Source organism: Lutra lutra, chromosome 17, assembly GCF_902655055.1.
Source record: "Lutra lutra chromosome 17, mLutLut1.2, whole genome shotgun sequence".
NCBI classification, from domain to species: Eukaryota; Metazoa; Chordata; class Mammalia; order Carnivora; family Mustelidae; genus Lutra; species Lutra lutra.
In genome coordinates, this window is record NC_062294.1 from 9605907 (window position 1) to 9622287 (window position 16381).

Consider the following 16381-nt stretch of genomic DNA (forward strand, 5'->3'; position numbering starts at 1 on the left):
ACTTCTCCCCTTTTAGAATTCCTGTTCGGTAGATATTCACCTATAATTACACACAAAAAAAATTAAATTGAAATTGAATGGCATCTAGTGCCATGAGACCATGTCAATCTGGAGTTTGCCCAATCGGGTCTTCTAGAGAAGGCATCCCTGGGAAAATGCAGAGTGAAGTTATCTAGGTAAAGAGTGGCCAGAATAATGTTCCAGGTTGGGGGAATAGCATATGCAAAGGTCCTGTGGTGGGAGGAAGCCAGTGAGCAGGAAGACTAGGAAGCATCCAGTTTGGCTGGAGTAAAGAAAATGTAAAAAGATGAGGCCTCAGAGTCAGGTGGGAATTGGAACACAGACTCTGTTGGTGGGCTCTAGATTGGTGCCTCACACCTGGTGGTCAGGTCTTCACACCTTGCATCATGGGCTGGGTAGCTACGTTACTATCTTCCTCACTCCTACCAAGTGTGTTCACTCCTGTGGAAGTAGGACCCTGCTCTGCTTCTACTACCAGCCCTCCTGGGCCACCTTCTTCCCCACGAATGCCATTTTCCCAGGACCTCTTTCCTTTGCTGTAAGATGCCCACCTGTGTTCAGGAGCAGCCTCCCAAATGCTGGGCTGTGCACACCTTTTGGGGTACCCCTAAAGGACCTGCCCAGCCCCAAGTGCTCATTTCCTACCTGATGTTCCTCACATTTATATTCTGTGAGTGTACATTTTCTCCCACAGTCTGCCAATTAATTAGCTGCCCCTTCTAGACCTTTTGCTCTGTCCTCTGGTTCTGCAGAAATGCAGGGCAGCCCACATTAAGCTACTGCCCACTTCCTCATCCTCACTTGCCACTAACTGCTCACGGCATTCTGACCTTGTAGCGATTCCTAAAATATCCCTGCCTCAGGGCCTCTGCATATGCTATAATCTCTGCCAGAACAGGCTTTCCCCAGTCTCCTTAGAGCTGGTTCCTTACTAATCATCCCACCTAGAGTGGGAGCCCTAGATTATCTCTAGCTCCCTTTGTGCTTTAACATCTGTACTAAAGACACTTTTCAGTTTGTCATGGGCTGTAATTATTCTAGTTTATTTGTCTCTTCCACCAAAATGTACGCCCCATGAGACAGGGACCATGTTTGTGCTGTTTTATCCTCAGTCCTCCTTATCCTGCAGGACACAGTGTTAGTTCTCAACAAATATTGATTGACTGTATGAATAGATGATTAAATAAATGATGAATGAATGAATGCAGGACAACGAAGAGAACATTTTGAGTGGTATTTCCACATTTTTATATGTGTGCCTCCTTCAAAGGAAACTCACATTTTCTGAGCTCTGCTGTATGCCGGGCATTTCAGAATTAATCTTCATGACAAGTCTGAGACAGGCATTTTAACTCCACTTGTTTGAGGAGGAAATGGAGTTTCTCAGACGCAGCACCTTGCCCAAGCTTATGTTACTGGTACACCCTGCGTTCAAACCTCAGTCCAGTTTCACTCCCGAGCAATGGCCTTGCCACCTTTCTGAATATAAGATTTAATAAATGTTCCAATCAATCTAACTATGGAAGCATTGTTTTAGCAAGCAGCTCTGGGAAGCAGTCAATTTAATTTATTCTTTGAAGAATTCTGGTTTAAATGTTGTCTTTAAAAATAAGTATAGGTATATCTAGAGTTAGACCACGTTACTCCAAACAGACAGGCCAGGAGGCTTCTATTTTCAAGCTGCTTTTTTCAGTTCTAGATTATAGGAAAGGCCCAAGGTCAGGGTCCTACACATCTGTCCTAAGTTTTCCGCCACTGGACAACCACTCACTAGTGCTTACTTCATGCTGGACAGTGTGTGTGCGGAGCTGGGTGGGGACACAGATGCGGGCTCAGGTTCCTCCCTGCCATGAGGGAGCTCATGGATACTAGGGAAGACAGGCTAAATGGACAGCCCAGGCAGTCACCACAGCTCCAGTGGAGCCACTTGGGACAACGGAAGAAGATCTTTCTGTTGGGAGATGAACAAGAATTGACTGGGTGTTGAAGGAAGGGCATTGTGCAGAAAACGTTGTGACAGGTTGACCCAGGACAAGCAGCACCAAATAGGCCCAAGGAAGAGGCTTTGGGGCATCAACCATGATAATGAGAGACTCTGTGTGCACACTGTCTCCTTCCAGAAGGACCTAAGTATGTCTGCCACAATGGACAAGTAACATGGAGTAGTGGGCAGGCATGGGGTTGGCGTAAGGGCAGCATAGCTCTGGGCTTAGGAATATGAATTTCATCTCAGTATTAAGCATCCTGTTGCCACCTACATGCTGTGTGACCTCAGGTGAGTTACTTAGCCTCTTAGTGTCTTGGTGTCCCCATCTGTAGAAGGGAATGACAGTGCTAACCCCTGCCCCAGGCTTCTCTGTGAAGCTTGGATGGACTGAAGCACATGGAACATAGGGCCTGGCTCATGGTAACTTCCGGGTCCATGGTAGTTTTTTTATTATTTTTTTCAGGGTGGGCCAAGTTAAAAAGAGTTCTTTTAGTCAGGGAAAAGAGTATAAAGGAAAGATGGCAAAACCTCAACAACCCAACCATGAACCCAAGTAAATGTCAGTGTGGGTGGAACCACCAACCCAGAAACCATTAGAGCAGACGCTTGATCCCCTTGACCGTCCTAGGAGAGCATGTCCTACTGTCAAGAGCACTTACCATGTGTCAGGCACAGTGCTGAGCACTTCCTAAGTTGTGTCTCATTGAGGATGTCCCAACCCCATAACTCAGGGACCATCATTATCCCCACTTAATGGTGAAGGAAGCTTAGGCTCCATGGGGTCAGGCAGCGTACCCTAGGGCCCCACCACAGGGAATGAGGAGACTTGCTCCATCACATCTAGAAACCAAGTGAGGGCCCCAGCAGCAGGGCAGGGGTTCATAGGTGGGTGGTAGCCAGCCCTGGTGACCACCACTGCCACCATGAGGCACACAGGCTCCCAGCAGGGGCTGACCAAAGCTGGGAGCTGAGCCCTGGGCTTCTTGCTGGAGGGAGATGCTACAGATCTCCTGTGTTCCTCTCTCCCCACACCTCTCTTGGCGTCGTGATAGCTGAATCAGGTAACTCTGGTTTTGCACATACACAGGGGTCACATAAGCCACAAATCCCTGCCCCTGTGCTGTCCCTGTGTCCTTTGGAAGGTCAATGGTGGGGTGGAGGTGGAGGGTGAGAGCAAGATGGATACCGAGGAGAGGGAGATGTCCTTCCCCAGGCCCTGAGGCTGAGGATGCTTTGGTTGTTTCTGTCAAATCTTTAAGCAGTTATTGCTCCTTGTAAGGCTAGGTAAGTTCCTTCAGGTGAGTTGGAAAATTGAAAAGATACTCCATCCCCGATTCAGTCATCAGAAGTCCAGCCAGTGGGTCAGACAGAATTGGACCCAGTTGAGTCTGTCCCGCAAGTAGCCTTGGAGCAGCGCTTCCCTTACTCGCGCTCACAGAGAAGCACCTCAGCAGCTCCTTTTAATGCAACAGTCATGGACATCACAAGCAGAGCTAGCTAAGCCCTTGGAAGCTCAGGGGCCATCCTCATTTCTTAGCAACCCCCCCGTCTCTGGCGGTGTCTGCCTCGCCTGCATGTGTGTAATCATAATTGCACAAAAAGCAGACAGGGTGAGGGCTTTAGGGTTTTGCTCCCATAAATCTCTGCAGATTCAAAAAGCAAACGCAAAGAGCCCCAGCTCAAGGATTCTCTGGGCCAAATGCGTCAGCAAAATACTTTGGAATTGCCGATCGAGGTCTTCATGCCTGTCCTTCCTCCGTCCACAACCCCTTGCGCCTTAACTGCGAATGCCGTCTCTTTGCTTCCCACCCACACAGATCAGTGGCGTATTTCTTCCTGAGCAGTGGTAGGTCCAACAGGGCCATGACTGGGAGAGAAGCCCTTGACTTTGCCAAGAAATTATCCCCTTTATTATAACTTTCACCTCCAGGCGGATCCTTGGTTCTCCGCTCAGTGCTTCTCTTTCTGAATTCCTTTTTCTTTGAGAACTCATCTGTGCCATAGCTTTAGCCATCACCTCCGAGCTCATGATGGAGGGATTAGTGCCCAGCACAGTGTCCGGGGCACAGAAGGCTGAGTGCAGTTCTTGGCATATAGTAGTCTTCCCCCAGAGGGCTGAGCACAGTACCCAGTGCACAAGAGGCTTTTCACAGGGTACTGAGCACAGTGCCTGGTCCATAGTAGGCTTCCTAGTAAATGTGTACAAATACTTAGCCATACCACCTCTAGGAATCCGTTCTTTTTTTTTAAGATTTTGTTTATTTATTTGACAGACAGTGCACAAGCAGGGGAGCAGGAGAGGAGAAGCAGGCTCCCCACTGAACACGGAGCCCAATGCGAGGCTCAATTCCAGGACCCTGGGACCCTGGATCCCAGGACCCAGGGATCATGACCTGAGCGGAAGGCTGACGCTTAAGCGTCTGAGCCACCCAGGCGCCCCTAGGAATCCATTCTTGATCACATTCTCTGCTCTCTCTAGGTGATTAGACTCTCCATGATTTCCACCATCTCAGTTTCTTTGCCTGCAAAATGAGGAGCTTTCCCCTTGCAGGATTGTCTGAGGGGCACACACAGTGGTGCAGTCACACGGGTCAGCAGAGGCAGTGGACGCCAGCAGAGCCTGGCTTGCACCCTCTCCCCTTGCTGGCATTCGCTCCCCGCCTCCCACAACCTACTGAGATGTTTCCCATCCTCAGATCCCCTGCTGGGGGCTGCCCACTTTGGTGCGCCTTCTCTCTCTCTCTCTCTCTCTGTCTTTCTCTCCTCTTAACTTTTGAAGTCCTTACAGTGAGATGCACATGGTCAAAGCTTCTAATTCTTCCACTTGGTTTCGAGCATAAACAGACAAGGGGCAAGGGACGTAAAGGTAAGGTCTCTATTACAACTGTGCCCCCTGCGCCCATTCAACCAGGCTGAAGGCTGAGATCTTGTTCAAAAGAAGCTTACCAACTGACTGGATGACAAAAAAAATCTGCATCTCGGGAAATTTGATGTTATTATTCTCCCCCTCTGTATCAACACAGAGCACAGAACACTGTAGCAGACAAGATCCGTGCTCAGAAACCAAAGAGAAATCACTCTCCATTGCACTCTTGTTGCATATTAGTGGTTAGGGTTTTTTTTTCCCCACTTGCTTTTCATTTTTTGTCTTCATGCGCCAAGAATTTATACAAAGCTGTGATCACAGTGTAGCTGGAATTTGGCATTCTGCTTTTTTTCCACTCCATGTGCTACCATGGGTATTTTTTCATTTTGTGACAGAATCTTCATAATTATCTTTTTTTAGGGGCTCCATAATACTCAAGTGTGTGGGTGTAGCAAAACGCACTGAACCGTTTCCGAGCTGTCGCTAATGGAGGCCAGTTCTGAAATCTCAGCCTCACAGAGAGTGCTGTAACTCTCCCTGTTGGTCTGTGTCGAGCACCGGCCCTGAGGCAGAAGCGATGCTGGGCTCGGCGACAGGCACCGAGTACCTCTTGCTTGTATCTTCTTCTGGATTCTTTCCTGAGGGTAGGGTTGGTGGGACGGAGGGCTTGAACCCATCTGCGACTTCCTAGTCATTTTTACTGGAATCCTAGGGTCTCTGCTTAAACACACAAGCAATCAGGAGAAGTCACATTTGGAGGTCTCAGATGCTGTCACTTTCTGCTGGTCTGACATTAGCATGAATCAGTGACTTGGGGGCTAGAAAGGTAGGAGGTTGAGGACAGTGAAGGGATGAGGGGATGGAAAATTCTTCAGGGAAAATGGGGAAGGCAGGAGCTCTCTGGTTATGTACTGTCATTCATTCATTCATTCATTCATTCATTTACGATGTCCTTAATTTATTTGAGAGAGAGAGAGCATGAGCAGGGGGAGGAACAAAGGGAGAGGGAGAAACAGGCTCCCCACCGAGCAGAGAGCCTGACACCAGGACCCTGGATCATGACCTGAGCCACCCAGGCACACCTCACTGTCACATTTTTAGAAGAGTAGTCACCTCCTGATGCTCATTGCCCATTGCCTCCCACACCCTACTCCCTCCAGCTGCCCTGGTCTCCTTTCAGATTCTTGAATTTACCAAGTCGTTCCTGACCCCCAGGCCTTAGCACATGCTGTTCCACCTATTCAGAAATGCTGTTCCTTTGGCCAGTTTCTCACCCTTTAATGCTCAGCCCGAATCTCCTTTCTTGACAGACTCTATGTCTGATCTCCCTGTCTGCATATGTTCACCAGCACCTTGCATTTCTCCACTAAAGCATATACCCAAAGTACAAATCAGTCAATTTTTAAAATGCTGCTTTTGTTCCTCTTCCCCAACTAGACTCAAAGCTCCATGAAGACAGTGACTCTTAAGGTGTTTTTTGTTTGTTTTTGTTTATTTGTTTTTGCCAGATCTTCTGCCCTAGCACAGAACCTGGCCCATGGCAGGCACCCGGTACGAAGTGGGTCAGGGTATGAATGAGGAAAAATTAAAATTATCATTTAAGGGATTAAGGGCAAAACCTGCTGGGGGGACAATGGCAGTTCATTTTCAAGACCACAGCTTGAGAGATGCAAGATACAAGAAGGAAGAGCTACCTGAGGGTTAGGAAAGTTGGCAGAGATCTATCCGGGAAGTCTTTAAAATAGGCCTGCAATGTCTAGATATCTGAGAAACAGATGCTTAACTTCTGATGTCTAGTTTGGAAGGTCTTTTCTCACTGGAAATACCGGGACAAACTTAAACTCTGTGCAAATCTCTACCTTTAAAATTTAAAAACAAATCTGAAAATCCAGACCATCAGAAGACTTTCTAAAAAAAAAAAACCCCAAATTTCACCTACTCTGGTCTAATTCTATCCCCTTGGACAACCATATTTCCCATCCTCTAAGTCCTTCCATTTGGAGAAAATTGTTTCTCTATTATGATGCGAGATGGACAAATGAATTTCTTTGTATCATACAATTTAGTGCCAGGACATGAAGAGACCAAAACCACAGCTCTGAGATGTGTCTGAATCCCCTTAGGAGCTGGAGGAAGCCAAGCCCGAGCGTCAGCCTCCCCCTATTCTGAGCAGCGATAGGGGATGTGACACACAAATCATCTCAAGGCAGCTGGGTTTTCCACCTGATTCCCCGTGTTGTCGTGCACGGGGCCGTAGTTAACAGCTTCCAGACCACAGATGGAGCATGGGTCAGGTTAGAAACCCACGTTCCCCACCGTGGGTCTACCTGATCTCCCTGCCTGTGACCTCCCACCTCCCAGTCCTTCTCTGCACACCACCAGTGACTCTTCAAAACTCAAATCTGATCGTGTCACCGCTTTGCTCCTTCTGCGGCTCTCAGTCACACCCAGGTCCGAGGCCACATTTCCTTTGTCTTGTATGTGAATGAATGAGAAATAAACCTCTCTGTGTTAAGGTCATGTCATAGCCACTATCATAATTTAGTTTGGCAGCTTACTCACCTGCACTGTTCATCAGTTTTAGCCTCTCCTAGATGGCGGGGGTGGGGGGGCGGTGGTCATAACAGGGTTGCTGAGGATTAAATGAGCTCATACCCATGAAGCATTCAGCACAGAGCTAGTAACAGTCAGCCCCCGATATATGTTTACTCTGATTGTTGTTACTATTATCATCATCTGCCCTCCTCTGAACGAGTGCTCCTGTTCTTTGAGAAAGTGAGAGAAGCAAGGGCCCACCCGGTACTGTCTAGGGTGCACACCTTACCTTTTCACTTCCTGCACATAGTCTGCATTCCTGTCGAAGAGGTGGGTCATGGAGTCTTTGATTGCTTCATGCTTGAAAGTAGAAGCTGTTCCAAAGACAGTCACATTGGGGATAGTGGAACACAGCTGAGCCACAGCTTGGCCCTGGAAGTGAAATGCAATAGACAAGTCACACAGGAGAGTTACCATCCAAGAGCCCGTCTTGCTGGATTAGAGCAGGGTTTCCCAACCTGGACCACTGACATTTTGTAGGCTGGATCAGTGTTTGTCGTGGGGGCTCAAGTGGGCATTGTGAGACGTTTAGCAGCAACTCTAACCTCCGACATGCTAGGTGCAAGTAGCGCCCCTCAGTTTGTCTCCAGACATTTCAGAAAGTCCCCTGGGGGACAATGTCTCCCTTGGTTGATAACTACAGCAAAACCCCAATACCAAGACTTAACAACCATTATTTTACCACACTGAATCTCGGGTTCCTTATCTAATTAACAATAGTGGTACATACTCCATAGGATCTCCATAGGGAGATGTCTTAGCAGGGATCCCCCAGAAGCAGACCCTGCAGTAGGGATTTGAGAGTCAGTACTTGATCTGGAGTATGACCACAGGAAATACCGGGGTATCGAGACAGAAACAGAAGGCAGCCAGTAAAGGGTGTGCTATTGAGTCTGCACCCACCCTGGGTAAATGGAACTCAGTCCCTCTGAGGCACTCGCTGAGCAGGTATAGAATATACCTCGGAGTTTTCCCCAAACACAAGGTGAGCAGGCTGGACTATTTATTCACGAAATTTCCATCTGCCATCAGTCAGGAGTTGCTCCTGCAGCAGTAACTCCCAGGTACGTCTGGCTTGTTCTCATGAACCAAGCACGCTCCCACAGCTAGACAGAAGCTGGAAGCATGCAACCTGTGGCAGTGTTGCATGCAGAGAAGCTACGGTGACAGCATCCAATCCGGGGCACATTAAACAAGACCATGCATAACACAGGCCAAACGCTGGCCCAAAACACGACACTTAATATAAGTTACTCAATAAATCTTAATCCTCTGGTCCCTTTCATGGCTGAGATATTCAGGCATACAAAGAAAAGGCAAATGCATAAGGTTTAAATGTTGAATGGTCTAAGAGAAATCACAGACATCGTTAGGAGTGAGTGATTTTTCCACATCCTTTTTCAGTATGGTCAGAATTGTAAGTCATTGGACAAAATACGGTGATCATGTGAGTCCAGAAACCTTCCAGCAAAAATCCAGTTTACTGCTAATGAAGGTGCATTCTAAAACCAAGTTCTTTCCAGTCTTCTGTCTCCCATCTTAAGGAGGCAGGGATTATTCTACCAAAGGCACCTGGGATATTAACTTCTGCCTATCACTTCATGATGTGTCTTCATGTTGGTGGACTAAATCAGGTTGGCAGGTCTATTTTTGGAAATGTTATTCTTCCTAACGCTGGCAATGAACAGCAACATTGACTGAATCCTAGAATGTCAGACTTAGAAGATCATCCAATTACTCCCTCCCCATCATTGTCCCACAGATGAGGGAAAGGTGACTCAGAAAGGTTAAGTGGACCCAATTCTTCAGAGGCAGATCGCAATTGGAAGCAAGGTCTCCTAACTTCTGGTTCTTGCCATTTTCTGTAATGCCATGCTTTCTACTTATTTTGACATTTTAAGCGAAGCAGACTTCCTTTGAAGCTGCTGCCTAAAATAGACATTTTACTGACTTGGGGGGGTCAGCATTTCAGAACATGGGCATGAACTTAAGACTCCAATCAGGCTATCATTCTCTAAGAATACCTTTGACATTTGGTTAATTTTTTTTTTAATCACTTGATTTTAGAGAACAAAGAGGGGACTATCCTTCTTGGTGAGTGGAAATATCAGCATTCCATTTTGCAGTCCTCTAAAATTCAGCAGGGCTTGAGCTAACCTCATCTGTGCTGGGATGGGAGATTAGAAATAGTTCCAGGATCTGTATGGTCCTTCCAGCCCACTGTCCGTAGGCCACCATGACATTTATCTACTCAACTACTTTTTCAAATTCCTATTATGTACTGGTCACACTATGCTATTGACGGATGCAGGAGGGCCAGAAATGACTGACATGCCTCACTGTCTATTCTCTGGCCCCAAGTCCCCCACCAAGTCTTAGATTTGTGTATTGAATGACCACTTGGTGCCGGTCTCCACCTAGCTGTCCACAAACAACACGTCACAGTCAACTCATCTAAAACATAACTCTTAGCTCTCTCCATATGAGTTACTCCTATTGCTTTGCTGGGGCTGTTTTAACAGAATACCACAGACTGGGGGACTTAAACAACAGAAATTTTTCACCATTCCAGAGGCTAAAAGTCCAAAATCAAGGTGTTGGCAGGGTCGCTTCCTTCCAATGGCTGTGAGGGAGGGGTCTGGCCCAGGCCTCTCTCCTTGGTTTGTAAATGGCTGTCTTCTCCCTAGGCCTTTTCACATGGTCCTCCCTCTACCACCACTGATTGACATTCACCATGATCCCAGTGCTGTGCAACCCTCATTCCATGGTGTCCAACCTATGTCCAAATTTCCCCTTCTTACAAGGACTCTAGTCACAGCGGATTAGGACCTACCCTCATTTCAAACTTGACTACCTCTATAAAGTCCCTACCACCAGATGAAGGCACCTTCTGAGATACTGGAGGTTAGGACTTCAACATATGGTTTTGGGGGGGGGGTGCGATTCAACCCATAATGTTCCTCTTTCTGCATCTCCTGCCTCAGTGGCTGAAACTGTACCATTTACGTATCACTAGGCTAAAGTCAGGAAGCCGGGGTCACCTGACTCTTCTTCCTCTTCAGCCCCATATCCGGTTAGTGCATTGTTTCTACTCACGTCTCTGTGACTATTACTTGTTCATCTGGGTTGTTGAACTTCCTTGCCTTGTCGATGACGACACACTTCTGGACACCTGGCTGTTCCTTGTGTCCTTGGCACCATGGGCAGAGTGATTTTTCTCAAACACAACACTGAGCATCTCACTATTTGTCTCAAAACTTCCCAGTGCCTGCCATGGCTTGCAGAGTGAAAAGCACACCCTTAAGTTTATCTCAGGCTGGGGCTCTGGGATCTGCCCCCATCTGCCTCAGAACATGCTAGAACATGCTGTCCCTCCACTTTTCCACCATACGCTCCCTAACAGAACAAGGCACTTGATCCACCGTGGATTGAAATTTGCCACGATCCCTCATTCCATGGTGTTCTCAGAACGATACTTCCACCTGACTTTGCTGAGGAGGAGACTAGGTTTACACACCTGCTCCAAGGCCACTAGGGTAAGATGGCCGACCTTGATCTGCTGTACTCGCCAGCTGAGCAAGCTCGAGTAACTTGTCGGTTCTTCTGGTCATGCATCTCGATATGCAAGGTGTAAGGCTCTCTGGGCTCTAAGGTTTCCGTGGGCCTGTTTGACATAACGCATCCAAGGGCTTAGCCTCACAACAGTGAACGCTCCGTACTTGCCATCACTGTCCTAGGAATACCATTATTATTTTTCTTGCTTTTATGTCAGCAGTACCTGACAGTATGTCAGCAAATCTAACATCCTGATCTCCTGAACGTATCACACTATTTTAACATGAACACTACGTCCTCACATGCTGTCCCCTACCTGTCATGCCTGTCCTTCCACTTCCATCTTCAGAGCACGACCACTCCCCCTTAGGCAACTCCTCTTCCAGAAATCCTTCTCAGGCAGGGTCGCTTGCCTCTTTTTGCGCCACCACAGACTGGTGGTTCCTTCCTCCAGGACATCGGCCACCAATGCCTTCTGGAAGGGGGCTGCTGAGTAACCCATCTGTGAGCTCCGTGAGGCCAGGGACCATGTCCTATCTGGGTCTGTACCTCAGTACCCAGGGCAGAGCCCGGCATCTGACAGATGTTTGGTAACGCTTATCCAGTGGATGCATGAGAAACTACAGGAATGTGATGTAATGCGGGAACCCCCATCACTTCGCAGATTGCCACTCCTTTAGCCTTGCACAGTAGGTATAAAGCACAGGTTCAATTAATGTATAGCATCTGACCTGAGCAGAACTTCACCGTTTCCATTTTTAAGGAAAAGATAGGTGTGGTAGCACAATGAGACCATATAAGTAACTGGGTTACTTATGTATTTATACAATTATATAACATAATACGTGAATATTTTATATGCTATAAAATACAGAAATAAATACATAATATGTATAATTAAAATAATATAAAATGAGTATTGTGTATATATGTATAATCAGTATTATATGCATACATATATAATATCTATTATAATATTCTACTTGTAATATATAATTAGTGTAATAGTACATCATCACATACAATATATAATTAGCATAATGTACAAGTATTATATATATTATATCATAATTTGAATTATGATATAAATCATCCTGGGGAGAAAAGCAAGTTCAGCGGACATCCATAGTAGCACCCCCGCTTTGAGCTCTCTGTTGACGCACTAAGGCAACGAGAGGCCCTTGCAAGATCCTCAGTGATCTAAAGTAAATAATACTCAGCATTCTGTAGGGAAGCAGGATGTGTGCATTCCCTCACATTTACAGAAAATCTGTACTCTCCCTTCTCCAAGTCCCAAGGTGAGTGCTGGATCAGCATCTCATTTATCCTTGTTTCTCCCACGTGCCTAGAAAACAGCATGGACTCGATAAACATTTGTGGAAGACGGAATGAATTTTCAATAAAAAGGATTTTGCAATTTACCTACAGACCCAGAACATAAAATGAACAAGACAATCCATTCTCCCAGCAACAGCAGCCAATGGAGCTTTGCACATACTTGTTTTTAATTGATTTTCCTGTCCCTCTTTAGAATGTAAGAATTCTGCAGCAAGCATTTGCCTTCCTTGCCTGTGGCTAGCAAGTACAGCAGCTGCCATTCCCTTTGCCTCACTGTAGGCCAGGTACTGTGCTTAAGGGCTCCGTTCAATCCCCAAACCATGTTTAGAGTAAATGCTTTTATTTCCTGTTTATACCTGAACATAGGAATTCAGACGGGGAAAGGAACTTGTCCAGGGTAATCTGGCTTGTAAGTGATAAGGCCCGGGGGTCAAACTCAGGTCTCCCTGACCCCAGGGCCACTCTGCCATTAGTCTTCTTATGCGTCCAGCTAAGCACTTGAGTCGCAGACATGGAACTGAAGACTTAGAGAACCCTGGGTCCTTGGCATCAATCTGGAAGGCTTCTCTGAGCCCCTCTTAAAATAGCCCTGTCTCAGGTTCATATGGGTTAACAGACTTCCGCCAGCTCAGTCGTAATTCCAGGGCCGCCAGGGTCCCCCAAGTAGTGCGCAACAATGAGAAATCCAAGGACAGTATTTACAAGGGAGTGGTTTGGGGTCACTGGAATCCGACCCTTATCAACAGACGAGTGGTTCAGAGTAAGATCCTGTTCAGGAAAATCCGTGCACAGCAGACAAATGATAGGAGGAGCAAATGCATCTACAGAGAAGGCTTAGTATACTGAGTGGTACATACAAAGTACTCAAGAAATGGCAGGATTTTGCTTTCATTGCTCTGGGATTAGGACTGAGCATGGTAGAAACTCTGGGTTCCCCTTCAATGCAGAGGTAGGATCGTGGATCCAGTCAATGCATTGAAATTTAGAAATCAGCATCACAGACTCAGCTAAGAAGATGCGAGGAATGGATGGCTTTCTCTATAACACAAATGACAACTTCCTCCTTGGATTTATTTCCCATCATATACCCAAAGTCTAGCTTCAGCCATTTGGAAAAATGCTCAGTCTTTGCTAAGTGTCACCCCTTTCTCACCACAGGACCTTTGCATAGAACCTTTTCCCTGTCTTTTCTCCTGTCTGGTGTCTAGTCATCCTTTGAATCTTGGTTCCTCTGTTACTTCATGGAGTCATTCATTCTATCACTGGGGCTAGTTAGTGCTTCTAACAGATTAGACATTGTGAGGGGTGCTGGAAAGATAAAGGTTAGCAAATTATATATGGTCCTGTCATCCTGGAGCCTGCATTCTTGTAAAGACAACTATTTTAATAAAATAAGTATAGAATTAAAAGTACAATTATACACCTAAAGCAGGATGCTGAGAACACCAATTTCAAAGACTGAACCACTGGTATAAGACCACATTTGTACACTACATTTTTCCAAATGTACAGAAAACAAGAGGCATGTGCTAAAAAGGACATGTGGGGGAAAGAAAAGATAAAACGGAAAGTAGACTCTATGTCCTCTCCAGTCCTAAGATTCCCAGTGCACACTGACCACTTCTTCGGCTGCTAAAGAAAATCTTTTTGAAGAAGCCTCTCAAAAAAGAATGCAAGTTTGCTCATTACCCTAAGTCTGGTGAAAAAAAATGGAGCCTTCTATTGCTAACTTGACCATTTCTGAGATCATTCAAAAAAAATAAGATTATGTTTATCCCTTCCAAGGTTGTCTTCACTTTTAAACAGCTTACTCGTGCAGAGTCAAAGAATGGAAAAGAATTAGCAAAGCGAGCTTGTGAAAGACCGACAGGATTCCTCGGGTAAATGGCAAGGAAAGATTGTTTTCTTCCAAAGAATTGTCAGTTTCTCTTTTCATCTTCGTCAATGCATAGAGGCCCTTAGACTGAGAATGCTAACTGAACATTTTTGCAGAATCTTGTACACTGCGTACCGGAGCTGAGCTTTTGCTTTTCTTATGACAATATAGATTCCCACACTGGGTTTAGAGACAGGTTTAGAACCATTTATTTCGGATCAGTGCTGTCATTCGCTGTTCAACAATTCAGTCGACTCGATTGTTAGAAGGAGAGGAAATTCAAATCCCACTGTGGGGGCTGATCCATGTGACTCGCCATCAAAGGCAGCAAAGAATATGCCATGTTCTCTCCAAGTACACTCTAGGAATCAGGTTTCTTTTTCTTTATCTTGTTTGCACTGCAGACCTGTTGTTCTGGCCCACGACACTCCCTTTAACATACATGTGCAGAGAATTGCGACAGCAAGGAGCCCCAGCAGCCCCTCGGCTGAAGGATGAGAGAAAAGGAGGAATCTATTGCTCAAGATAGAAGTACGGACACTTTTTTCTTTTTTTTTTTAATCCAAAAAAGCAGTAGACACATTCCAGGGAAGACATGGTAGATAGTATCTTTATTTCCTACTTTTATTTGTTATATAGATCAGTGCTTCTCAGTAAGTGGTGCTGGAACCAGGAGCACCAGCGTTGGAAGGTTACATGGCCTCTCAGGGCTGCCTGGTGGCTCAGTTGATTAGGCGTCTGCCATGGTTCAGGTTGTGATCTAGGGGCCTGGGATAGAGCCCTGTGTTGAGCTCCCTGCTCAGCAAGGAGTCTGCTTTTCCCTCTCACTTTGCCCCTTCTCCCACTCCTGCTTGCTCTCTCTATATATAATAAATAAATCTTTAAAAAAAGAAAAGTTTCCACCCCAGACCTCCAGAATCAGAAACTCTGGGGGCAGGGCCTGAGATTCTGAGCTTTCACAAGCCTTCCAGAAGATTCTGACACACCTCACATTGAGAACCACTGATACATATCATCCTTATTGGCACCCACTCTGCTCCACATGATTTAGAGGCTGAGCCCCCCATGATGCTCAGAATATCTTAATATCAGATATTTTATTTAAAACCAAGGTGGGGCCTTGTTATTAATATATATTTATAGAATTTATAATTCTATATTTATATTTATAATCTGTAGCCTTTTGCTGAGGTCCAGCACTCTATAAAGTTTCCCTTCTACCAGTGTGGTCAATGATAGCATCATAACAACCCCCTTTTCCTAGTTGGGATTGACATCACAGCCCATGGGTTTGCGATGTGGGACCCTATAGAACAGGCATGACTCACACAGTCTTCTGTGAGTCAGAGGTGCAAGGAGAGAAAATAATTCACCATCCCCATTAGCAGGGTCTGAAGTTCTGGGCACTTGGAGAAATTCAGTCCCCCCTGCTCCACAGGGCTCAGCTCTGCGCTGAACATCCAGGTTTTCCAAGCCGTTCACAGCTCTGCCCATCTGAGACTGCAAGGGTGAATATGTAGACCTTTTCCCCTGCCTGTTCTGCACTGAGCTCATTCCGGGGGCGCTCAGTTGAGACGCAGTAGGGCAGAGCGGTGACAAGTGTAGGTTTATTTATTCCACCTCATCTGCACGCGGAGTTTCCTGTATGCCAGTCAGGGTCTCTGTGCTTCACAAACACAGCTCCTCTGATCTGCATCACAGCCTCCAGGAGGCTGAGGGCTGTTTCGTCCTCATTTTCTAGATGAAAGAACTAAGGCACAGAGCAGTTGTGTAAATGCCCAAAGTCACACAGCGATACCAAGACAAGAACCGAACCCACGGTGTCTGGCTCCAGGACAGTTGTGGGTCTGAAGACGGAAGAGAGAGAAGGAAGGGGAACCCTCTCCTACTGGCTCGTGACTCTTTGTCAAGCCCTGAAGGCACTTCAGACATCTCATTTTACCCTCTCAACATCATACTCCCACCATGAAGACAGGCTCAGAAATGGAGGCACAGAAAGTAAGTACTAGCAACCAGAAAAGGAGGCATTTAGACCCAGACCTCCTTGTCACTAAGCCTGAGTTCTTTGTTCTTGACCACCAGTAGATGGAATAGAAATGAAACACATCAGAGGTTGCAGAGCAACCTAAAACTCCTGGCTCCA

General features: G+C 46.3%; 1 protein-coding gene across 1 annotated transcript in view; it reads right to left on the minus strand.

Moving 5' to 3' along the window:
* VAT1L (vesicle amine transport 1 like) overlaps positions 1 to 16381 on the minus strand; it is a 135780-nt gene that overhangs the window by 70591 nt on the left and 48808 nt on the right. The window contains exon 4 of the mRNA XM_047712388.1: positions 7699 to 7841. Coding sequence (XP_047568344.1) covers positions 7699 to 7841 — 143 coding nt within the window. The remainder of the gene's footprint in view (positions 1 to 7698; positions 7842 to 16381) is intronic.